Source organism: Castanea sativa, chromosome 1, assembly GCF_040712315.1.
Source record: "Castanea sativa cultivar Marrone di Chiusa Pesio chromosome 1, ASM4071231v1".
In the NCBI taxonomy this organism is placed as follows: Eukaryota; Viridiplantae; Streptophyta; class Magnoliopsida; order Fagales; family Fagaceae; genus Castanea; species Castanea sativa.
The window spans coordinates 8,266,939-8,291,525 of record NC_134013.1 but is presented as its reverse complement, the minus strand read 5'-3'; the positions used below and the strand labels follow the sequence as shown (position 1 = coordinate 8,291,525).

The window sequence follows — 24,587 nt, the reverse complement described above, 5'->3', positions numbered from 1 at the left end:
AGTTTGTAATTTTTTTTTTGTAAAATAGTTTGTATATCTAATATATATTACTCTAAAAGTTATAGCACACAAATTATGGAAGTAGAAGAATGTGTTTCGAATTAATTTATTTTATTTGATAGATATGATAGAAATTTCATTTATGGCGTCTATTCTATAATAATAATAATTATTTATCATCTAATTAAGACACTAATTAATTTATACTTTATAGTGTAAGTAGGGACTAAACGACAAAAAGTTTTATTAGTTATCAATTAATTAATTAGTTCTAATAATTTGTAACTTATGAGCATATATGCATAACGCATAAAATACTCAAAACATTTTTTTAAGTACTCACAAGTATAATGATGTGTTGTTCATTTCTCTCACATCTATAATAAAATTTCTCATAAAAATAAGAATAGCGAGCACCACCTTCCAAATAATTGTAAGCAATGAGGCCATAATGCATACGAGGCGTCCATGTCAGCAGCGTGACCAACCAGTTGATGGTCCCGTGGACTTGACTGAGTGGTAAAGGGTGGTGGAGTCTACTGGTAGTGGGGCTTGAATTTGATTATCACAACCAACAACCCAAAAAAAAAAAAAAAAAAAAAAACCCAAAAGTCGAAAATACCCCTGAACTTTTGTCATCATAAAAGCCTTTGAAAATTGAAAACGAAGGTGGCCTTTGTGTAGCTATGTCCATATCCGGATATAGGAGCATATAACAAAAGACAAAATTTTCTTTACCTTTTTAAGTAAGAAACTTATTATATGGTATTATGGATCATACATCCAAATCAGCATCTTAAAAATGCATCAGCCTTCTTAGCCAACATGCATTAGAAAAAGAATTTTTTTGATTATTATATACTCCTAACCTTTTCTATATATACCTAATGCGTTGAGAAAAACAAAACAAAAAAAAAAACTTAAAAAAAAAAAATACAGCACCATAACCTTAACCATTATCCACAAGACCACAATAGCTTTGTCAGATACGAAATTAAAGCCCTCAACCTCAAAGCACGTGTACGTAAGCAGCTCATGAGGACTTCAATGACATTTGGCATCACCTAGTACATAGACCAAGCAGAATAGTGTAAATAGTGTCAACATAGACCAAGCAGAATTCAATTATAGCTGCAAAGAACGATGGTATTGACAAGTTTGCCATCACCTACCTTGTCTTATTTTATTCAAAAATAGAAATGAGTGCTTGATTGCTTTATCCTTAGAAATCTTGTCCAACGTAGAAATTATAGTAACACCTAATTATTAGCAAGTAACTGATACTTGAATAACGTATTGGGTTTCAATCTCTTCAATTAGTAAAATTATTTATTGCTGAAGAAAAGATTTGAAATTTAAAAATTTCTTATATAAAAAAATTAAGGATATATTCTGCTAACTTACTTGAGGTTTGGTTAATGTCAATAAGGTTTAAAACATTTTAAAATTGATCAATTTAGTTCCTAAATAGTAAACATTGTTAGGTTCGTTAGTCATATTTCTTTTCTCTCTTAAGAATAAAATTAATTAGTTTTAAAATGTTTGTTTAACATTAACAAAGAATTTAGAGAAAAATAATGAAATTTACTCAAAAATTAATAAGTGTCTAAATTTAACAATAAAAATTATCATATTTACAATATAAACATCTTTGAAGGGCATAAAGGGGGAGGGATGAGATGTGGGTACAATCATATCTGAAATTCAGATCCATCGTATCCTAGACCTAGTACATAGATTGGTAGTAGGTGTCCTGCGAACCAATTTCATGGATTCTTTATTTTTTATTTTTTATAGAACAATCTCCATGTATCAAAAGTTTAGGAAGTCTAGTCTTAGCCCTAGCTAAAACACATTATGTAACGGTTTGGACTGCGCTGGCATGCGTTGGACTTTTTTTTTTTTTTTTTTTAAGGTTTTGTGCACTATTCATTAGATTTATAAATACAAATTTTAGTAAAAATAATTTAAAAATTGAGTCTTATAGTACTATTTACAGTAATATTATTTTTAATTATAGGGTTTGTGCACTATTTATAGGGTCTTATAAATTACTGTGGTAAAATTTTACCACAATTTTTTTAATTTTTAACAATAAATAATATCCAAACAGACCCTATAATTGTTATTTTGACAAAAGAGTACGGATTATGAAGAAAAAAAGAGCTTGAAAGGTGCACAAGGTTTTGTAAGAAAACCACTCGCATTTGGACAAAAACTAAGAGAAAAAAAAGCCTTAAACATTGTCTGCATTGTTTTTACACTCATCCTTTAGGTCCATTACGATAACGGTTGGTATGGTCTTTTCCAACCTTCTAACTAATAAAATACAATTATTTATATAAATATGACATTATTTGATAATTTATATTTTTTACTTTTTGTATTGATTAAGAAATTTACACCTACATTGATCACGTAAGACAACGGGAATAATGCTCATACATACACATCAACAATTCGCTCCGTATAAATAATAATTTCTCACTTATCACCTGTGGCATATGAATAGTGTTTCAAACATCTCACGTGTTCACCAAAACTTGAGGACTCCAACCAAAAAGAAAATCTTAAAAACCGATTTAACATATTTATAATGTTTCAGCTAAGTTGAAAAGCCCAAAGTGTCCAGTTTCAGTAAGATGAGAAATGATGGCTTAGTAGGGGTATATTTGTGTTTTTATCTTAGGATCGAGAACTAATTTTCTTTGTTTATCGAAAGCAATAAAAATAAAAATAAGACCTTTTCACAAAACGACAAGCACCGCCTAGCTCTGAGTTTTCCCGACAATATTCATCAACCCGGTTATTGTGACACGTGTACGGTCGATTGGACTACAAGCCAAGATATGAGAGACTTGGGTTTCCAGGGTTTTTTCAAACTCTAGTTAAAAAGGACAGGTTCAAAAACTTAACCACGGTTAACCCGCGCCGCTTTAACCATTTATTTATTTATTTATTGACTTCACTCACTTCGTTCAAACCTCTCTCTCTCTCTTTCTCTAAACTAGGCCGCCTTAAGGGACTCACTGAGGCGATGACTCCGACTCGCCGACCGAGCTAAATCGGTGAATCGGTTTTTGCATTTCTCTCCATTAATTGAACATGAAAGATTATCACACGCGTCCCATAATTTTGCCACCTTGAAAATTCTTGAACGCTTTGTGTTTTCTTTTTTTTCCTTGTCACAAATTTTCTGAGGAACAATCAGAATCTTAGTGTCTTAAAGAGTTCCTTCATTAAATATTCCTAAAAATTGTGATGTGTCTCTGAATTTAGTACTCAGAGGTTGTTTGCAATCAAAAGGAAACAGTTTTGAGCTCAGAAAATAGAAAACCCAACAAAAGTTTCTTCATTATTTCTCACCCAAAAGTTGAAAACTTAAATCCAAGACGTGAATTATCTCTTTGAGCTCAGAAATTGAAGACCCAACCAAGAGAACGAGTACAAGAACAAGAATAAAAGCTAGCTTTTGAGCTTTATTTGGACTTGAAGAATGGTGGAGCTAGAGAATTCCTCGCCAATGGCAGTTTCTACAGCTTCTGGAGAAGATGGAATTTCATCAGCTGGGTGTCAAACTCAAAACCCGCCTATTCCACCACTGAAGAAAAAGCGAAACCTTCCAGGAATGCCAGGTGAGATATCAAAACCGAAACTTGGGAAAACTTTTCCAATAAATTTTCAAAGCTTTAAAAATAAATTTTCATTATTTTGTACTCTTTTTTTGCAGATCCAGATGCCGAGGTTATAGCTTTATCACCAAAGACTCTAATGGCAACAAACCGATTTGTATGTGAGATCTGTAACAAAGGGTTTCAGAGAGACCAAAACCTCCAACTTCACCGACGAGGACATAACTTGCCATGGAAGCTTCGTCAGAGAACGAGCAAAGAGATTCGCAAGCGAGTTTATGTTTGTCCAGAACCTTCTTGTGTGCACCACAACCCATCGAGAGCTCTTGGTGACCTTACAGGGATAAAGAAACACTTTTGTAGAAAACACGGCGAGAAGAAATGGAAGTGTGAACGGTGTTCGAAGAAGTATGCAGTACAGAGCGATTGGAAAGCGCACATGAAGACTTGTGGAACCAGAGAGTATAAATGTGACTGCGGGACTATGTTTGCTAGGTTCCCCCTCAGTTTATTTTTTGTTTGGTTCTCGAGAAAGAAAAAAAAAAAAACTTATTTCCTTTTCTTTGTTTGTTTGTTTGTTTTTTTTTGTTCTCTCGGAAACCGCGCGAGTTTAGTTTACTGACTTTGTTGTTGTTTTTTGTTTGTTTGTTTGTTTGTTTTTGAAGGAGGGATAGCTTTATAACTCACAGAGCTTTTTGTGATGCGTTGGCGGAAGAGAGTGCAAGAGCACGAACCCTAGTGATTTCTGGTTCAGAAGGAAATGTTAGTGCTAATGCTAATGCGAATGTGAATGCTAATGGGGGTGTGGGTGTGAGTGTGGGTGTGGCTTCGCCGCCACAACCACCTCTTACTCCGGCTACGACTGTGGTGTCCCCAGATTTGTCTATTCAGAGTTCAGGTAATACCGTAATAGTGGTAATAAATATTAATTGGTCTATGCAATATCGTCTTCATGATCATTAATTTCTTTGGTCAAAGCTTTGGAGATTTTCATTTTTTAAATCAAACCCATATTTTAATTTTGTTGAGAGATTCTTGTTTGAAATTGTACATGTGTTTTTTGTCTTCTTATTGATGTCGTTCTTGTCTACTAGGCTAAGGAGAACCTTGGATATTAGCTAGGGTAATGTGAATGGTAGTAGTTAATTTCTTTTTTTGGAGAGAGAGAGAGAGAGAGTTGTGTAGGGGCTATAAAGTTTAAAGTCACGGGGTAAATAAGAGCTCAAAGATCGAAAATGAGAGAGAAGATTGAGAGAGAGAAAAATAAAAAGGCATAATTGTTTGTTTCTTTCATTTCTTATTAGAGCTTTCAAACTGTTAAACGTGATCATATACGGGTTTGGTTGTCTTGTGGTTGTGGCGCACGGTTGGTGATGGAGCTCAATGATCGAAAAGCAGAAAGAGAGGATTGAGAGAAAGGACGCCATAATTGTTATTTACTTATTAAAGCTTTCAAGCTGGTTTAACTTTGTTTCCAGTTAGGACTAATAGTATTAAAAAAGTTACATAAAAAAAGAAAAAAGAAAGCCCTCTTTCTGTTTGGCCTTTCTAGTTCCACTATATGGCATGTGATCATCATTTTTCCTTTTTTCATTGTTCTTTTTTTTTCTCGATCACAGAATTGCCTGAAAATCCAATTGGACTGTCAGTATCAGCAGCAACGACAGCATGCTTAACCACCACAGCAGCTACAACATTAAGCTCATCAAATTCAAACACTAGTGTATTTGCAAGCATTTTTGCTCCATCAACAGCTACAACCTCATTCTCTAATGTAATGAGCGCTTTGTCCAGCTCTGATAGTCCCCCTGCTACTACTACTACTACTCATCCACAACTTTCCACACTAGAACCCACCTCTCTTTCTCTCTCATCAACCTCTCTTTTTCTCTCCAACAATGGTACTTCCTCTCTTTTCCCACCCCAAAATCAAGACCACCGCCATTTTATCCCAGTATCCCCACTCCCAGCCATGTCAGCAACAGCATTGCTTCAAAAAGCGGCTCAGATGGGTGCAGCTTCATCAAACGCCTCATTACTTCGCGGGTTTGGCTTGTCAACATCGTCTTCCTCAGTTCACGATGGCACTGGCAATGCTACACAGTGGAATGGGCAAGTGATCAAGACAGAGAGCACAGATGGGCTTGGGCTTGGACTCCCCTCGGATATGATGATGCGTCACTCTTCGCCGTTCGGGTCTCAGCCCATGACGCGCGATCTTCTTGGACTAGGCATAGGTGGTGGTAATGGTGGTGGTGGTGGTAATAGTGGGAACCCTACTGGGGGTCTTTCAGCTCTGCTCAATTCCTTTGCTGGTGGTGGCTTTGATGTTGCATCATATGTAGGAGGTGACCATGGTTCTCCTAATGATACATGGGATGGTGCACCCAAGGATAAAAATCCAATGAGTTAGCTGTGTCTTTTACAGCTCCGTTACCCGAGTACAAATACCTTTGTCCCATCTTACATTTTATGGTTCATCAATCATAGTTTATTACATATTAAAATTTATACAGATAATAGACTGTGATTGGTTTGATATAAAATATAACACTCAGAATAGGACATCGGATTTTTATTTCCGGGTATTTTTGAGACAGGCCAGTACATATAATTTGAAGTACTGAACAATATTGCTTAGTGAGTTATTGTTAATTTTATATATTGTGTAGAGAGTTAAGATGTTTTTGTTATGGGTCTTGTGTAGTTTAATTTAGTTCAATTCAATTCTCGGAGATGTGTATGGGAGAAGGTTTGTACAGGAACTTGTGTAGTTATTACTTGAATGTCGGCAAAGGTTAGCACAAAATGAAATGCAAGTAGTAGTAGTAAGTGCTTCAGTTCTATTAATTCTATTGTCGTAGTACTATACCACTATTCTACTGCTCCTTGTGTGCGAGTCTGTGTAGCTACAAAATCTTCAATGCTCCTTTCTAAGATCTGTTATTTATTATGTGAGTGGAGAGTAACATGATCCTATCTATCTTATTTAAATAAGTCCATTTAACACCTTTTTTGGTACTAATATTTATGCTATGTTTGGAGGTTGAGAAAGAAAGTTGAGGGAGAGAGAGAGAGAGTAGAGGAAAGGATAGTAGTGGAGAAGAGAGTAGAGAGGAATAATAATTTTTTATTTTGTTTGGATGTTTTTAAAATTAGGTAAAGGAAGAGAATAGTTAGCATTTTCATTTGTAATTTTGTTAATATAGTAAGAAAGACTTGATAATTTATTTGGTCTAGTATTTTTTTTTTTCTCTTCTTCCAAATTTTTTCAATTTGAAAAAATTAAAATGAGGGATTAGAAGGAGTTCAAACCCTTTCAAAACATTCCAAATCCCTCGACTCTTTCCTTAACAAGTATCCAAACAAGATAATTTAATTACTTTTTCTTCCTCTATCTTACTCTACTCCCCTTCCTTCTCCTATCATCTAAATATAGCATTAATCTCATCTCAAGTGAAAACGATTTTAATTTTGCATTTGAAGTGGAAAGGATTTTATCTTGGCGGAAAGTGGTTTAGAAATTATAATGTAACCTAAAAAAAGTTTAAGTTTACATTTAATTTGGTTTAGAGGAAAATTCTTCAAAATATAGTAGGCTCTAAGAAAGATTTTATGTGTACTTTTAATTGCATAACATTTTTGGGTATTTTTATTTACATGACATTTTCACTAAGTCGTGTGAATAGTTTAAGTTTTACTAATTGATGATTTTATAACATAGTTACCATGTCATGTGAATCGTTTAAATCATATACGTTGATAATTTTATGACATTTTTACCAAGTTATGTGAATCGTTTAAACTATAATTTATAAATTACTATTTGACATGTTTTTTAGACAAAAATACCACCATGGATGGAGGGAGACTGACCATGCGGGCAATGGCCTCCCTAATTTTTTGTAAAAAAATATTAGTGTATATATATATATAGAGAGAGAGAGAGAGATAGAGAGAGAGAGAGAGAGAGAGAGAGAGAGGTATAAATGTTGGCAATTTTGTTTAATAAAACTATATTATTAGTTCTTTTAAGAGTAATACTATAACTACAAATTTTTCTACAATATTTTTACAAATGATTGAGGTAGTAAATTTTTATTGGTTTACTTGGCTCATTTGTAACTCTAACAATTTTCTTATTTTAAAGGGTTTAAAAAAATTTATTAACCTAAAATCTAAAACAAAATATACAAGCCAAAAAAATTAGCTCAACAATAAAAATTATTAATAATAGCTTAAAAACAATTTAAAAAATTTTAAACAAAATAATTTTGACCTTACCCAATAGTAAACCCACATAAAAAATAAAAAAAGTAAATAATAGAGCTAGAAGCTGGAGCAATCACACACAACCAGTAATAAAGCCACTCCTCTCCCTCCAAGTTTTGGCTTCATCTTTGAATACCACTACGCTGTGCGCGCGCGCGTGTGTATATATGTTTTCAGGCATTGCTTTTGTGTTTTTGCTTTTGTTTTTTGAAAGAGAACTTTGAGAAGGACTCTTATATGATTAGAGAATAGAGATTGACATATATATATATATATATATATATATATATATGTTTTCAGGCATTGCTTTTGTGTTTTTGCTTTTGTTTTTTGAAAGAGAACTTTGAGAAGGACTCTTATATGATTAGAGAATAGAGATTGACATGATGAATTCATTCATGAAGCCTTAGATATTTTACAAAAAAAATGAAAATTCCAAAAAATAAGTAACTAAAGATGATTATAAATGCCGGTGGCAGTTTGACTTGCGTGTTTCCAAAAGAAGAAATCAGAGCCCAGCAGGGTGGCAGGCTGGCATCAACAACTGGGCCAAGAGGCCCACCCCCCATTAAAACAGTTGGGCCCACGACTCAGAGCACAATAATATTAGACGGTATTTGCCAACTCACCCATTTAATGCATCCAGGGCAGTCTGACCTTTCAGGGTCCACAAACTCGTGTCCAAATCCTCTTTCCCTTTGACTACAGTACCCTATTTTTCATAGACCAAAAGGCCACCATCCTTCCAAACTTCAATTCTAGTACCACCATTTTTGCTACATAAAATATTACAATTTGTATAATTATAATTAATTGTCTGTTATTTTTATATAAATTTTATAATTTAAATAATCACTTCTAATTTATTGCATCTGTTATTTTTATATAAATTTTATAATTTAAATAATCACTTCTAATTTATTGCGTGAACACAAATTGTAACATTATGGTCTTAAAATTTTTGCAAACTTTATGCTTACTCACCACCAAAAAGGACACCGGCATTTACCCAAAACGATCATTTTCCATGGAGAATGATCGTTGGCGCTTTCATATTTCAACCATACTATAATTTCAAAACTCTCTTCTTAGTTTTTTTTTTATTTATTTTTTTCACTAAATTATGCACACCCTCGATATTTTCAACGACAGCATATTTTAAGTGTTGTGTAGTACACTAGAATTGACAGTTCGACTTTGAATATGATGCTTCTGATGTAAATATGAGACTGATGTACTTGTCAATTTAAAATAACCTCTGTCTTTGTTAAATACAATTATAATATTATCCAACTTATTTTCTAAGTAAAGTGGACAAATAAAAATAAGTTACAATTATAAATATGGATTTTTGGGTTAGTTTTTTAACTGTGTGGTACATGTGTTATTATTTATTGTCGTCACATGGCGTGTGGTCGATGAGGCCACATCGAAGATCTCATTTTTTTTTCATTCAGCAAAAAAAAAAGATGTAATTAATTAAAATAAAAAATATTAAATTTGTAAATATTAACAAAATTGGTTAAAAATATCTTTATAAAATTGAAACAAATTTTCATGATATTATAAGATTAATAAAAAATAGTACATTATAAGATTAATAGAAAATAGTACGATATAAATAAGCATGAAAAAGCTGTAAAATAATCCTTCAAGTAGCCAGAATTCATTTTGATTAAATAGAAATCATTTTAAAAATAAATTTATAAATATAAATTCCCATGCAAAGGCATTATTCTTAAATCACATGTTAATTTAGAAATGAACAAATTTAGTAATATTTAAAATAAATTAAGAGAGAGGTGAAATAGAAGGTTAGAAACTATAAATTATGTAAATCTAATATAAATTTAATAAGGGAAATGTTAAGACCACGTTGTGCTTGATAAGGTTTCCTAGTGTGAGTTCTATGTAATAAAAAAAAAGGAGATAATTGAAAGAAAAGAATATAAAAATATTTATAAAGTTAAAAAAATAATATGAAATTGTGAAAAAAGGGTAAAAAAAAAAGTCAAAAAAGTTAACACAACCCATTTAATAATACTTTTATATTTGGTGCAAGGAGCTGCCTGGTCCGTTGGTCATGCTATCAAGTATGAACCACATGTAACAGTGAACAATACAGTAACTGCAGTGTTTGCCATTCTGTCAAATAAAAGTGCTGTTGACCAAAAGGCTATAGCCGGTTAGCTAGAGTTATTTGTGCAATACTTTTATGGGAAATGTTAACGAGTCCGTTGCTTTATAATGTTTCCTTTTATGGGTTTTATTTAAAAAAAGTGAAAAAATTATCAAAAAAATTATTAAAAAAAGTAAAAAATTGTCAAAGTCGGCAAAAAGCTACAATAAAGTTGAAAAGAAATTATTATTAACGGATAAAGTGACCGTTAACATAACCCTACTTTTATAACTTGTATAGTATTCTTATATGTCTATACATTTTATATATGTAAATACAAAATTCCTTTTTCCTACCATGGTATTAGAGGTTAAACTCTAAAAGAAAATTATCTTCAATTTTATGGGATTTTGCAATATCGTTGTCTTGTCATTCAACCTCTATCTTGCCAGCTTTAAACCATTTGACATTTGTGAATCAAATTGAGTAATACCATCCAAACAAATACAAAGATTGGTGTTTGGCAATTATGGTTGTCGGAAATTGAGATGGTTTTTAAACCTTCTTGTAGCTCTGTTCCACAACTAATTCACAAAACCACTCATTTAGTCATTGAATTCTTTTGCTTTGCATATCATTTAAAACATAAAAAAAAAAATTATACTACAAAAAACATCTTTTGGTGATCCAAGTAGAGCTCGTGGAGGGGGGAGGGGGGTTCTTTCATGATTTTAATGGGTTTTCGTTAGAAAAGTTTTTCTATTCATCTAGGAGCAATTACCAATAACATAGCAAAATTAGAAGCTGTTTATTTTGGTTTAAATCAAGCTTGGAATCTAGGGTTTAAACATATTAATTTACAAAATAGGTTTTACCTTGGTTATGCAATGGCTAACACATGATGGTGCTTATGCGCAACAACTTTATGTTTTAATTAATGATTGCAGGTTTCTTATTACTCACGAGTGGATTGTCCTTCCTGTTCACATATATCGGCTAATGTAGTGATTGATGGACTAGCTAAAACGGGAAGCTTGCAAATAGATAGAATTTTTGTATATGAGTCTTGTCCGAGTTTTGTGTATGAAAAGTATCCCAGAGATGTTTGTCAAATGGCCATTCTTAGAAAGTGCTATGTAACAAACTATGTACTCTCCTAAATTGTATGTTTAAATAAATAAAACTTCTCCTTCGTACCCAAAAAAAAAAAAAAAAATACAAAGATTGGTGAAGAGTGGCTTTAGCTAGATGATAGAATCATCTAGAACAACCATTGCACACAGTCATGGTAGCACCACGTTCCTTTCATTATGTGTTTTAATTATTCGGAATATTAAAGGTGCCTTGCTCCATGGTCTTCATTTCTCCTTATAAGCACATTCGAGATTCTGGGTATACATGATAATGAGGCAAGAAATCCTACTAATCACCACTCAACTACTGGATCTTGTTTTCTTCTTGGGATTATATATATCTTGGTGTAGTAAGAAGCAAATTTTAATTGCCAGCTTTAGTATAGAAGTTGTGTATCAAGCATTGGATGACACTACGACAAAATTTTTATGGCTACGTTTGCTCTTGCAACTTGCAAGACATAGGTGTTCCATCATCCATGTCCTACTGCAGTACTTGTTAACTGTGACAAGTAGAGTGCGATTCAAATTGTCCACTGTTAGAGGTACTAAATAGTTGTATTGTATTTATCAAGTAATAACATATACAAGAATGTCATTATATAGTAGGCAAGTGTGCTGTACAAATATTTATGCTAAGCAAGAAAAGTAAAGTGGATCTAAAGCCTACAAGCCCATTACATGTTAATAGCCCTCTCAAACTCAAGGTGGGTGTGAGACCAATTTGAAGTTGTCAACTAAAGTACAAAAAAGTCCTTTAAGATGTGACTTTGTGAAGATGTTTGCAAGTTGATCTTGAGAGAAGACTGAGAGTAACTTGAGAGCACTATAGACAAGATGATGACGGATAAAATGACAATCAATCTCAATGAATTTAGTTTGTTTATGGAATACATTATTGTGAGCAATATAAATGACACTTTAAATATCACAATAAAACAGAATAGCAAAGCATGTGAACACACCTAAATTCTTAAAAAACCATTGAATTTAAAGTACTTCTAGATGGTAGGCAAGTGTGTTGCACAAATATGTGCGCTAAACAAAATAAGTAAAGTGGGCCTAAAGCCCACAAGCCTCTATCACATAGTTAACGCCCACGAAGATGTTTATTAAACACATTGTGATTGACTATCCTTTTGTTCACCCAGCCTACTATAGGTACCTTATTGTTATACTTTGTTACTTCTCAAGATCAATTAATTGTAATTTGTACGTAATATGAGTTTGTGTTTGAGAGAAGCTGTGAGAATATATTTAACCATATTGCCCTTAGTTGTGTAATAATCATCTTATCCGCCTATAAATATAAGATTCTACGCAAGCCGTTTTTACTTACAAAGGTTAATGCTCTCACATATAATGGATCATTGTTGGGCTGAACTTCCAGGCCTGCTTCATGAGACCGTTTGAAAGATGGGCTGCATCAACTTGGGCTATTGGTCAAGTCTCATGCGTCCATCCTTGAAGAATCCCCCTTAGCTACCTTTGGAAGTTTGTATATATGTTCTAGAATGACATCGGATAATATAAAACAAAACTGACTTATCATAAAATATAAAACAAAACTGGAATCTAGGGCCGTAAATTAGCCTAGCTTTATCGAGTAGTGCATATTCAAGCTTGGTTCATCAGAAAAAATAAAAAACTTGAGCTCGGCTTGAGCTTGTGACAAGCCTAAAAATAGTGTTTGAGCTTGAGCTCGTAGGAAAGCCAAAAATCTTGAGTTTGGTTTGACTTGATTAATTTATCAAGCCAAACTCAAGCTTAATATCAAACTCAAACTCGGGCTCAGGTCAAGTTTTTGAGCTTGAGATCTAAGAAAATTACATTATTAAATGCTTAAATCTCTAAAATTAAGAAAAAAAAGAAAAAGAAAAAGAAAATAGTATACTCATTTTTTCATGCATATAGTCTTACTTATGATTAGCAATTATTCAAATTAATAATTTACATAATTAAATTCATTTATTCATCATTCCTTGTCTACTATTTCAACAATTGTTCAAAATACAATTTTTACATTCACGTTAGATGGTGAAGGACTAGAAAAATATTTGTTTGTAACTATTATAAATGAGAAAATACTAACATGTTTTTTAACTTTACTTTAGATGATTGATAGGGAAGGATCATATGTGGCCTACTTAATTATTTATTTATTTTTGAATGTAACTATAGTCTAAAGTGGTTCTTGATTAATTTAGAGGGAAAGAAAAAATTAAGGTAATATAGGTAGTGGTCTCATGTTGGGCATGTCATTATTAAAATATGTGTAATGAGTATATTTAGTCAACACATATAAACTTATAAATGAGTTTATACTTGAATTGTTGTGTATCAAGCCTAATAGCTTATATGCTTGTTTGTGAACAAATTTTTTTCATTGGGCTCGGCTTGTTTATTAAACGAGCTTAAAACTAAGGCTCAAGCTTGACTTATTTATAAACAAACAAACATGAACAAGTTTTTTATTAAGCTGAGCCCGAGTTGTTCATGACCAGCTTGGTTCATTTATAGTCTTACTGGAATCTCTATTTGTTAGATTAATTTAATGTCTGGGAATGTGAGAATATAAAGCGGTAGGTGATGGACTCATGGAGTAGTTTGTAGTCTACGTATCGGACAGACTTTGATTACTATTTTAATTACTGTTTTAATCTTATTAGAAAAAAAGAGACAAAGCTTAAATATATATAATCGTTTAAGTTTTTTTTTAACTAAATTCAAATATTTGACTGCATTCTTCTTCAAAAATGAACACTATTTATATTGCATTAATTAACAAAATTATATTCTTGAATTTAGTTAAGAAATTTATATCTTATTTTATTTTTGAGTGATACTAAAAATACTATAGATATTATAACAAAAATCTTATAAATTCACGGTCATCAAACAAAAAGAATAATTCAAACATTAATTTATGAATTAGTTATAAGTTTTTGTATTAAAATCTATATTATATTATGTACTTAAATTATTAAATTTACTATATATTCTAATAGCTTAAGAGTTCGTTTGTTAACGTTGTTTGTATTTTTTAAAAATACATGTGAGTGAAACAATGTATAAAAATATATATAATGTTGTTTAAAAACTGAAAAATATTTCTTAAAATACCATGCCAAGCCGCCCTAGTTTTTAGGACAACCAATATAGTATTTTTCTTTGTATTTTCTTCATCCACGTCACTGAGTGCGTCATAACCTGAAACACAAAATTAAAAACCGATTGCATGGTCTGCATCACTGCATGTGAGATGCTTTACATTTTAATGATTTCAATGAACAATATCATATATAAAATATTTTCCTCTGTACTTTACATCACTAGAAGCTAAAGTAGCACACTTTTCCTCTCTTAAATAATTGCTTAGTGTTGAATCTGACTTAAATAATTGCTTAGTGTTAAATCTGATAATTTAAGTACCACCATTCTTATCAAATACACTCGTTCTTTGTTATATGCTCCAACTATGCAGTTTCTTGTTTATCAAAAAAAAAAAAAACTATGCAGTTTCTTCTACTAGTGACTTTCATTCTCCTCCTCGTCTTGTTTTTCTTAAAATTCTTACATTCAATCTTATGGGTTCCATGGAAAATCCAAGCCGATTTCCGCAAACAAGGCATACGAGGCCCTGGTTACCATTTGATCTTTGGAAACACGGCTGAGATTCGTCGTATGTACGCCGAAGCTCAGTCAAAGCCAATGTCTTTGGACCACGACATACTTCACCGTGTAGTTCCTTTCTACTACGAGTGGTCAGCTCTGTACGGGAAGTCGTTTCTGTGTTGGTTCGGAACAAAGCCCAGGTTGGCTATAGCCGATCCAGATATGATCAAGGAAGCACTTTTGAAGACAGGTGTGTCGTTTGAAAGAATGAAGCTCGACCCTTTGGCTGAGATTTTCTTTGGACAAGGATCACTTGCACTGAAGGGGGAGAGATGGGCACACAATCGAAGGATCTTAAACCAAGTTTTTAAGTTAGAGACTGTTAAGGTAATGTATCTCTTCCTTTTAAGCTTCTCGTAGGAAATTATTACTTGTCCCTTCGGATACACCAGGGCAGTGAACTTAGAACTCAATAGACTTGAAGAATGTGTCATAAACCCGGGGATTCTAATTAGATTAATCTCCTATGTAATAGTTTCAAAAATATCTTTAATGGATAGGAAGTGAAATAATCTGACCATAAAATTTAGACATCACTCCCTTGTATGTATATAAAAAAATTATTGGTCTGTTCTACTTGAGTTTGACTAAGGATGTCCATTAAGCTAGCTTTACTTAAAAAATTTACATAACTATGAGACTATAATTGATTTTATATTTTTATTATTATTTTATTTGTAAATTGACTAATTAAGATGTATTGATTCTGCATTAGTTCATCACATTTAAAGGCAAAGGTGTAAACATATAATATTGAGAATCACTTGGCCAAGTTCAAATAAAAATTTATTAGCTCTGTGACCAATCACCCCAAGTGTCAAAATGGTGTCACAGGCTTGGGTTCCAAAAATCGTGGCTAGTACCAGGAAGATGCTCCAAGAGTGGGAGAAAGAAAGAGGAGGAAGAGATGAATTCGAGGTTGATGTGCACAAAGATTTTCATTGCCTTTCGGCAGACGTTATATCTAGAACTGTGTTTGGAAGCAGTTTTGAGGAGGGGAAGAGAATTTTTATGTTACAAGAGCAGCAATTGCACCTTGTCTCTCAAGCTATAAGAAGTGTCTATATTCCTGGTTTCAGGTGAACATATTCAAGATTCTCATACTCTTACCTTGCTATTCTAACTTTCATATTGCGGACGTGTGTTTGGACATAATTTTTTATAAATTGCTTATTTGTTGAAAGTTAAACAAAGTGAGGCTTTAAAAGCTATACATAAACAAAGAAACTAAAAGTTAAAAGAAAAATCTGATGGCAAACATATTTGTATCCAGAGTTCTTTAAGTACTTGACTATTTCTTCAGATGTGTTTCATTGCCTTGTTAATTACTTTTTCTATCTATATAGGAATAATATTTGCATGCCAATGTTCTTTAGGTGTTTTCAAAAGAGACATTTTGAATTTAAATCCCTCTCAGCCACCTAAAATGTACATTAATAAATGATTTTTTTTTTTGCCTTGTACTTTCTCAGGTTTTTGCCTACAAAGAATAATAGAGAGAGGTGGAGACTTGAAAAGGAAACACGAAAATCCATTCAGATAGTGATTGAAAACAATAGCAAAGTGAGAGAAAATTCAAGAAATTTACTCGGTTTGTTAATGTCTTCACATAAGAATCATAACGGTGAAGAAGAAAAATTGGAGGAGGAGGGAATCATAGATGAATGTAAGACCATCTACTTTGCAGGAAAGGAAACAAGTGCTAATTTTTTGACTTGGGCACTCGTCCTTCTAGCACAGCATCAAGAGTGGCAAACTAAGGCACGGGAAGAAGTTTTCCGCATTTGTGGACACAATGAGCATCCAACTGCTAAGAATTTAAGCTACTTTAAGATAGTAAGTTAAATTTCTCACTGAGTTGCCTATATTCAAATTAAAACATTAATTGCCCGTCTGAAGAGTTTTGATTCTTTTTATACATGTTTTGTCTCGCCAGTTCTAAACCATAAATGGGAAGTTTCCATTTCATTGATAATGTACCGGAATGTTTTTTTTTGAGAAGGTTGTACCAGAATGTTTGTTATATAGGACAGAGTTTTTGAAATAATTAAGATATAGAACATATATAATTGGGACTCATATATAGTTGTTGGTAATTTTGGCTTCCCTTTAACATAATACGATGTCAATTTTAATGCTTCTCACGTTTGTATTCTTTCTAGTATAACAGCCACTAACCCCAGTAATGACTAGGTACTATATTGTACCTTGCTTATTTGCCAACCCAAGTAATGACAATAATTTTCTCAATAAAAAAAAAAGTAATAACAATAACAATGACACTAAGAATGAACTCAACTGTCCTGTTTTTGGAATATTAATGGGTTAATACTTAATAGTATGTTTCGGTAAGCAGTTAAGTCTCAAATTTGATAATACTCCTAAAAAGAGTGGATGATTAATATGATATAATTCAACTCATTGTTTCAAGTTTTTAGGTTAGTTCCCCCTCAAAAAAAAAAAAAAAAAAAAGTTTTTAGGTTAGTTTGGTTATATGTTTTTATTAACTCTTCAATTGAAGTCTCATCAAGGTATAATATCCCCAATATTTACTATACATATTTTTATGCAACTATATTTATTTTCCATTAAATACATCACAAACCATGCTTTTCATAAATGTAAGTGTTTACTGTATAGTTTCTTGCTCTTTTTCTACAGGTAAGCATGATACTCAATGAAACACTTCGTCTCTACCCTCCGCCTGTTTTGCTAGCGAGGGAAACATCCGAAAGAGTTATGCTAGGGAAGCTTGATATTCCTATTGGCACACAGATCTTTATGATCATGACCTCCGTCCATCATGATATTGAGATATGGGGAAAAGATGCACATAAATTCAACCCATTGAGGTTTTCTGAGCCTCGAAATTATTTAGCCTCGTATTTTCCATTTGGATTAGGCCCTAGAATCTGTGTAGCTCAAAATTTAGCCATGGTTGAGATGAAGGTAGCCTTAGCTATGATCATTCAGAAATATTCTTTTATATTGTCACCAGAATATGTCCATGCACCAATGTTGCTGTTAAGTTTAAAGCCTCAACATGGTGCAAAACTTGTATTTAGGAGGATAATTAATTGAGGCTTTGTAGGCTTTAGCTTGTATATCGTGCAATTTATGTTCATGGTCCAATTGTTTGGAGATCTATTGTTTTTAATATATTAAAAATGATATGTGGATTTAAGATTGATCATTGCCATCAAAAAATTAAAGGGACTAATTGTTGAATTCTACATATATATACCATTAGACAAATATCTCATGGTGGATAAGGGTTTGTATTTGATCAAGGCTTACAATAATCTGAACGTTATTTTCTCATTAGACATACTGATCCTTGGTGTTTTCAAACCGTTCATATATCAATGCCCTCATCATTTTATATATAATGGACATGAATAGTACTTTGCTCGTACGTACATGTAGGATCCTAAACACTTCCTGATTGGCTTTGGCTCATCGAACTACTTCAATGTCATGGTATATATTGAAAAAAGGTCTAAGACTCATCCTCAGCCCAGAAGTCCTTTGGTTTTTCTTATATAAAAAATTATGTAGATGTACATAGTACTCCACCATTGATCATGATACACACACGTACTATAGTTATTGATGAGCCCATAAAAATTATTAAGGTCGTCTGTCTTAATGGACGGTTATTGCGTCATTAGTAGGCCATCAAAGATAGATGAGTAACTGCCCAACACATTCAATAACGACCATCCAAGACCTTAAACTCTCTCATCAAGACAAAGAACGTTACAATTAGGGTAATCACCCTCATTTATGTCTAATAGCTACCTAAGTCACCTATAAAAGGAACAATCTATCCATTTGCTAAGGTACGTAAAAAACTACTACAAAACATTATCTAAACACGAAAGATATGGGTTGATATTAACTTAAGTATCGGAGGCTCCCCCACCGGGCACAACCCGGTGGTCTCTTTGATCTCTTTGTTTATCTTGCAGGTCCTACGAGATCATTTAAAGCTTCAGATTGGACGAGTGACCCAACTGACGATTTTGGCATCATCAGTTTGGCACCGTCTGTGGGAACTCGACAAGTTGTTAAGTTGTTCCTGTGACAAATGGTCATTTAGTTCAATCAAAAGATATGAACACTCTGATGAAACCTCTCCAATTCTTACAAAAGATGATCTGATTCAAACATATTATATTGAAGCATTGTCATTGTCAAGATTGGGCTGAGATGAAGGAGATAAAGAGGCATCGTTGAGACACCATTGTCGTCAAGGCATGACTTGTTAGCCAAACACATAGACGAAGATGTGAGAACCCAAATCAAAGGTCTCAAACCCTATGGCCTTTATCTTTTCTCCTTGAGGGCCCACATTATAAAAGCAGGGAAACAAAGCACCCATTTGGGTGTTATGGCCGAGTGGAGATCAATGGGATGGTTCGTTCGTTATATGGCATGGAGCCACGGACTACACAAAGGACGACCCCAAAATTCGAGTGGTCTCGACAGTCCTTAAGGATATGGCCTAGTTCAAAGATTACATTATGGTCATAAGCTACATTACAGCTACACGGCAGCAATATGCAGCAGTTATTATGTCATTTAGTCCACTTGTTGCTATTCTTAATCAAAACAAACTGATTGGATTCAATTATGTTGACTGGAAAAGAAATTTGGACATCGTTTTTACTTCTGAAGAGCACAAATATGTGCTTACTGAACCATGTCCAAAGTTTTCTTCATTAGATGCTCCTCTTGAGGAAAAACAGTGATATGATCGTTGACAGAAATCTAATGAGATGGCCAAGTGCTATATCCTAGCATCTATTTCAAATGTTCTACAGCATCAAATGCAGGATGTAGAACTAGTTTCGGACATTATGTTAAGTCTGAAGGAGGTGTTTGGTGAGCAAGGCTGTTCTGCAAGGTAATAAACTATGAGGCAAATTTATAATACCAAAATGGCTGAGGACACTTCAGTTAGAGAGCATTGTCTTAAAATGGTCTCTAATCTGAATACACTAGAAGTTTTAGGTGTCGATATTGATGGAGAATCTCAAGTGGATATGATACTCTAGTCACTACCGAAATCATTCAAGGAATTCAGACTTAATTATAATATGAACAAAAAGATTTATTCTTTGTCTGAATTGATGAATGAATTGGTAGCGGCGGAAGGCATCCTTGGTACTTCTAGTATTAATGCTAACATGGTTGAAGCTTCTACTTTTTAACCTAAGTCGAAAGGCAAGGGTAAGAAGAAGAAGAAGAAGAAGAAGAAGAAGAAGAAGAAGAAGGACTTCAACAAGCAATATGGTAAACAAATTGCCTTAGGAGTTGCCAACAAAGGAAAAAAAAAAAACCCAAAGGAAAGTGTTTCCATTGTGGTGAGAAAGGACATTAGAAGAGGATTGTCCAATTTTCAAAGCTACCAAGAATAAGGGTATGAAAAGTTCATTTCTTCTTGAAATATGTTTAGTACAGGATCCCACGGATTCCTGGTGTGTAGATTTAGGTTGTACTAATCATATCTACAATTATTTGCAGGGGTTCCAGGAGACTAGAAAGTTGAATGAAGGAGAGTTATTTCTTACTTTGGCTGATGGGAGCAGGATTTCGGTTGTAGCTATTGGAGTGTTTAATTTATGCTTTGAGTCTAGAGTTTTAATATTGGAAGACTGTCTGTATGTACCTAATCTTCGTAGGAATTTAATTTTTACAACTTATTTAGGTAAGCATAGGTATTGTGTTATCCTAAAAGACAATGTTGTAATAAAGAAGGATAAAATGTTTATTTGTTCTGACAATATTGTGGATGATCTTTATATTTTAACTCCTGATAAGCATAAATTATACAATTATGAATTAGATAATAACTTTCATTTAAAATCATTAAAGAGAAAGTTTCCTTCTACTAATGATGCATATCTTTGGCACTTGCATTTGGGTCATATTAATTCAAATAGGATTCAAAGACTAATCAAAGATGGACTTTTAGAGCCCATGAAGTTTGATGGATTTCCAGTTTGTGAATCTTGTTTGGAAGGTAAAATGACCAAACGACCTTTTAATGCAAAAGGCAGAAGAGCCCAAGAGTTGCTAGAACTAGTACATTAAAATGTATGTGGTTCTATGTCAATCAAAGCAAGAGGTGGCTTTGAGTATTTTATTACTTTCACTGATGATTACTCTAGATTTGGTTATGTGTACCTAATGAAACGGAAGTCTGAAGCTTTTGAAAAGTTCAAAGAGTTTATGGCTGAAGTTAAGAATCAATTAGGTAAACGCATAAAGGCCATTCGATCTAATCGAGGTGGCGAATACCTTCTTGGGGATTTCATGGATTACTTGATTGAAAATAGGATTATATCCAACTTGACTGCACTTGAAACTCCACAACAAAATGGTGTAGCGGAAAGAAGGAATATGACTCTTTTGGATATGGTTAGATTCATGTTGAGTTATTCAACTCTACCAACTTATTTTTGGGGATATGCCTTAAATATTGCGATGTATTTTCTAAATTTGGTACCTTCGAAGTCTGTTCCTAAAACACCTGTAGAGTTGTTGATTGGGCGTAAGCCTAGCATGAGACATCTCCATATTTGGGGTTGTCCAGCACATGTGTTGAAAGGAAAGTCTGACAGGTTACTGTCTAAAATAGAAATGGTTTTCTTTGTAGGGTATCCAAAAGGAACGGTTGGTTATTTATTCTATAGTCTAATGATAACAAAGTTTCCATACCTCTACTCTGAGTTCTACAATAGTTCAACAATAGCTCACCAATACAATTATCAGACACAAATGGATGGATAAGGATAGCATGAAATTTATACAATTACAATTTATCACTTTCTAGACAATTTGGAATCAAAGGAACAAAGTGGTTCATGAAGGGATACAACCTGACCCAATGAATAACTTCTCAAAACTTGTTTTGCAGGTACCAAGAGACTTTTGATAGACACCTCATTACTAGGAATAGGTCTACTAGACAGAATGGTATGGCTCAAGGAGTTGGTGGTCAGTGGAACCTCATTCTCAAGATATAAAGAAAAGAGGGAGAAGAAGTGCCTTTGCTTATGAGGCTCAGAATGTTCAGGGGATTACTGTGTTCAAGGGATGCAGTAGCAGTGTAGCAGGATCAGCTTATGGGGCGTTGCTTGAAGCTCTTGGAGAAGTAGCAGTTCGAGCTAGAAGATATATTTCAACCAAATTTTGGTGTTAAGCGGCAGTAAGAAACTAGTCCATTTATTCAACAAGGATAGTGCTCCAGGATGGGAAGAAAAAACTGTTTTTGATGATATCCTTTCTTTGAAACAACAGGGACTTGGCTTTTACTTATTTTGGATCCCAAATTTTGTGCTTAGCAATGTAAATACTATGGCTGATGTAGCTACCAGTTTTCCAACATACTATAATTGATCTTAGCCAACAACTATGTAATGCTTTTTTCTGGTTGATACCAAAAAAAAAAAAATATATATATTATAAATGATATTGTAGTTGTTATTTTATAGATAAGGTTTTCTTTAAAATTTCAGAGGAGTTCAAACCCATTATTATATGCCGGTTAAAATGGATTTAATCAAATATTTTGGTTATAAAGAAATTCAAGATGGATTATGGATAATAATATAATAATATGCACATCTAGGCCTCCTTGAAAATTAGAATACACAGAGATAAAGAAACAAGAGAGTAAGATAAGAGAAGTATTTCATTTGCATATTATTTCCAAGATGATTTTTTACAAGTGATCACAGCTTCTTATAACAATAACTAGTCTCCCTAAATCTGTTATACAATCAGTTATGAATAGCTACATCTAATTATCTACAACTAACTACCATTGCCATATCAGCTATTATCCTATAACTAATTCTCAATTAAACAAGCTTTGATAGCGCAACACAGTGCACAACAACAGCTAAGGGCTGTAAATGAACCAAGTCGATCATGAACAACTTGGGTTTGACTCGATAAAAAGCTCGTTCATGTTTGTTTGTTTATAAATAAACCAAGCTTGAGTCTTAGTTTTAAGATAAAGAAGCCAAGCCCAAGCAAAAATATTTGTTCACGAACAAGCTTGTGAGCTATTAGACTTTTTTTTTTTTTTTGTTGAGAATGTGAGCTATTAGACTTGATACAAAACAATTTAAGCATAAACTCATTTATAAGTTTAAATGTGTTAGTTGAATATGCTCATTACACATATCTTAATAATGACATGGTCAATATGGGACCACTACTCATTACCTTAATTTTTCCATTCCCTCTAAACTGACCAAGAACCATTTTAGATTATAGTTTCATTTAAAAATAAATAAATTAACTAAGTGGGCCACATATGATCAATCATTTAAAGAAAATTTATGAAACATGTTAGTATTTTCTCATTCATAATGGTTACAAACAAATATTTTTCTAGTTCTTCATCTTCTAACATGAATGTAAAAATTGTATTTTGAATAATTTTTGAAACTATAGATATGAAATGATGAATGAATGTAATTAATTATGTAAAATTTTAATTTGACTATTGGCTAATCATAAGTGTAGGGAGGATTGGCCCATTATTATATATTGGGCCGGGGGCCCGGTTCGAGGACGCCTAATTGTCTGAGGACGAGAAAACATTGTCGTGGAGGTCGGCATTGATTAATAAAGAAAGGGGGTCTAGTTATGATGATCCGAAAAGGGGGTCCGAGGATAGATGCCTCATCGGTTGAGCGAAGCAAAGGTCAGAAGGTACGGTCTGCCATCCAGAAGCAACTTTCCAAGAAATTCTGCTGATAAGGATATACATCGTGAGAACACAGGACAAAAGAAAGTTATGAAATATCTAGGAGAAAGCTGCTATCACCACATTGAATGTTCTGTAGCTAACTCTCTGGCCGCATTAATGAGGAAGTGATACCTGAATAGTGGTTTTCAGCCTTACATCTATTTTCAAAAATTTCAGGAAGGTGCTGATGGGATAAGGATCAACACCAACAATTTGATTTACACGTGGAGGGTAGAGATAAAAGGGGGAATGTAGTATAAAGTAGGGGGAGGGGGATTGGAGAAAAAGAAAGAGAAAAACACTGTAGAGTCAAGAACAATACTTGTAATTAGTCCCAAAAGAATAAGATATAAGAATCAACCTTCTCGGATTGTGTTCGAGGACGATTTTCTTTAGATAAAATCAGTTCATCTTTATTCTATTGTCATTTTTTACTCACTATGATCATTATCTAAGCTCATTAGAACCTAATTTTCTAATACATTCTCTACAAATTTATTGTATTGGGCTCTTTGGGCCTACTTCCTTTCTTACTTTGGGCTTAGGTACAAAAATTGTGGTCTTACAATAAGTATGACTAAATGTATGATAAAATGAGTATACTATTTTTTCTTCTTCTTAATTTTAGACATTTAATCATTTAATAATGTAATTTTTTTAGATCTCAAGTTTTTTTTGGTAACAATGGAAAATCAAAGAGTGTGCATAAAAGATTGGGTTGCCATCTTCACCAATTGCTGGACTTCTTTGAATATGGGTTCAAGAGCAACTTTGATTTGTAGACTTTCAAAACATTCTCTTTTGGGTTCGGATATCTTCTAGGAGAATCTCGGCTTCCTTGTTGTTTGTATTTATGGTTGCCAGCTCATCAGCTAAGTTTTCTTAGCTAATAAGTAAGATGGTTTTTCTATATCCTTCCTTCCAAGCAGCGTAGAGCGCTTCGCGAATAGTTAAAAGATTGTTGGTATTCTTATTCCCTGAATTCC

The 24,587-nt window shown here is 33.3% G+C and overlaps 2 protein-coding genes across 2 annotated transcripts; both read left to right on the top strand.

Moving 5' to 3' along the window:
• Window positions 1-2,971: 2,971 nt before the first annotated feature.
• On the top strand, window positions 2,972-6,476 carry LOC142619565 (zinc finger protein GAI-ASSOCIATED FACTOR 1-like). Its single transcript, XM_075792710.1, has 4 exons — window positions 2,972-3,635; window positions 3,731-4,127; window positions 4,298-4,530; window positions 5,252-6,476. Exons 1-4 carry the CDS (start codon window positions 3,497-3,499, stop codon window positions 6,043-6,045), a joined length of 1,563 nt encoding a protein of 520 aa, XP_075648825.1. The 5' UTR covers window positions 2,972-3,496; the 3' UTR covers window positions 6,046-6,476.
• An 8,130-nt stretch (window positions 6,477-14,606) lies between these two features.
• Window positions 14,607-17,937, top strand: LOC142622245 (cytochrome P450 734A1-like). Its single transcript, XM_075795691.1, has 4 exons — window positions 14,607-15,158; window positions 15,666-15,910; window positions 16,304-16,667; window positions 17,493-17,937. The coding sequence occupies exons 1-4, from the start codon at window positions 14,670-14,672 to the stop codon at window positions 17,910-17,912; spliced, it is 1,518 nt and encodes a 505-aa protein (XP_075651806.1). The 5' UTR covers window positions 14,607-14,669; the 3' UTR covers window positions 17,913-17,937.
• The last annotated feature ends 6,650 nt before the right edge of the window (window positions 17,938-24,587 follow it).

Coding starts and splice junctions, on each gene's coding strand:
- LOC142619565 (XM_075792710.1), top strand. CDS start 3,497: ATGGTGGAGCTAGAGAATTCCTCGCCAATGGCAGTTTCTACAGCTTCT. Junction 3,636..3,730: donor AAACCTTCCAGGAATGCCAG/GTGAGATATCAA, acceptor CTTTTTTTGCAG/ATCCAGATGCCGAGGTTATA. Junction 4,128..4,297: donor TGCGGGACTATGTTTGCTAG/GTTCCCCCTCAG, acceptor TTGTTTTTGAAG/GAGGGATAGCTTTATAACTC.
- LOC142622245 (XM_075795691.1), top strand. CDS start 14,670: ATGCAGTTTCTTCTACTAGTGACTTTCATTCTCCTCCTCGTCTTGTTT. Junction 15,159..15,665: donor TTAAGTTAGAGACTGTTAAG/GTAATGTATCTC, acceptor ATGGTGTCACAG/GCTTGGGTTCCAAAAATCGT. Junction 16,668..17,492: donor ATTTAAGCTACTTTAAGATA/GTAAGTTAAATT, acceptor CTTTTTCTACAG/GTAAGCATGATACTCAATGA.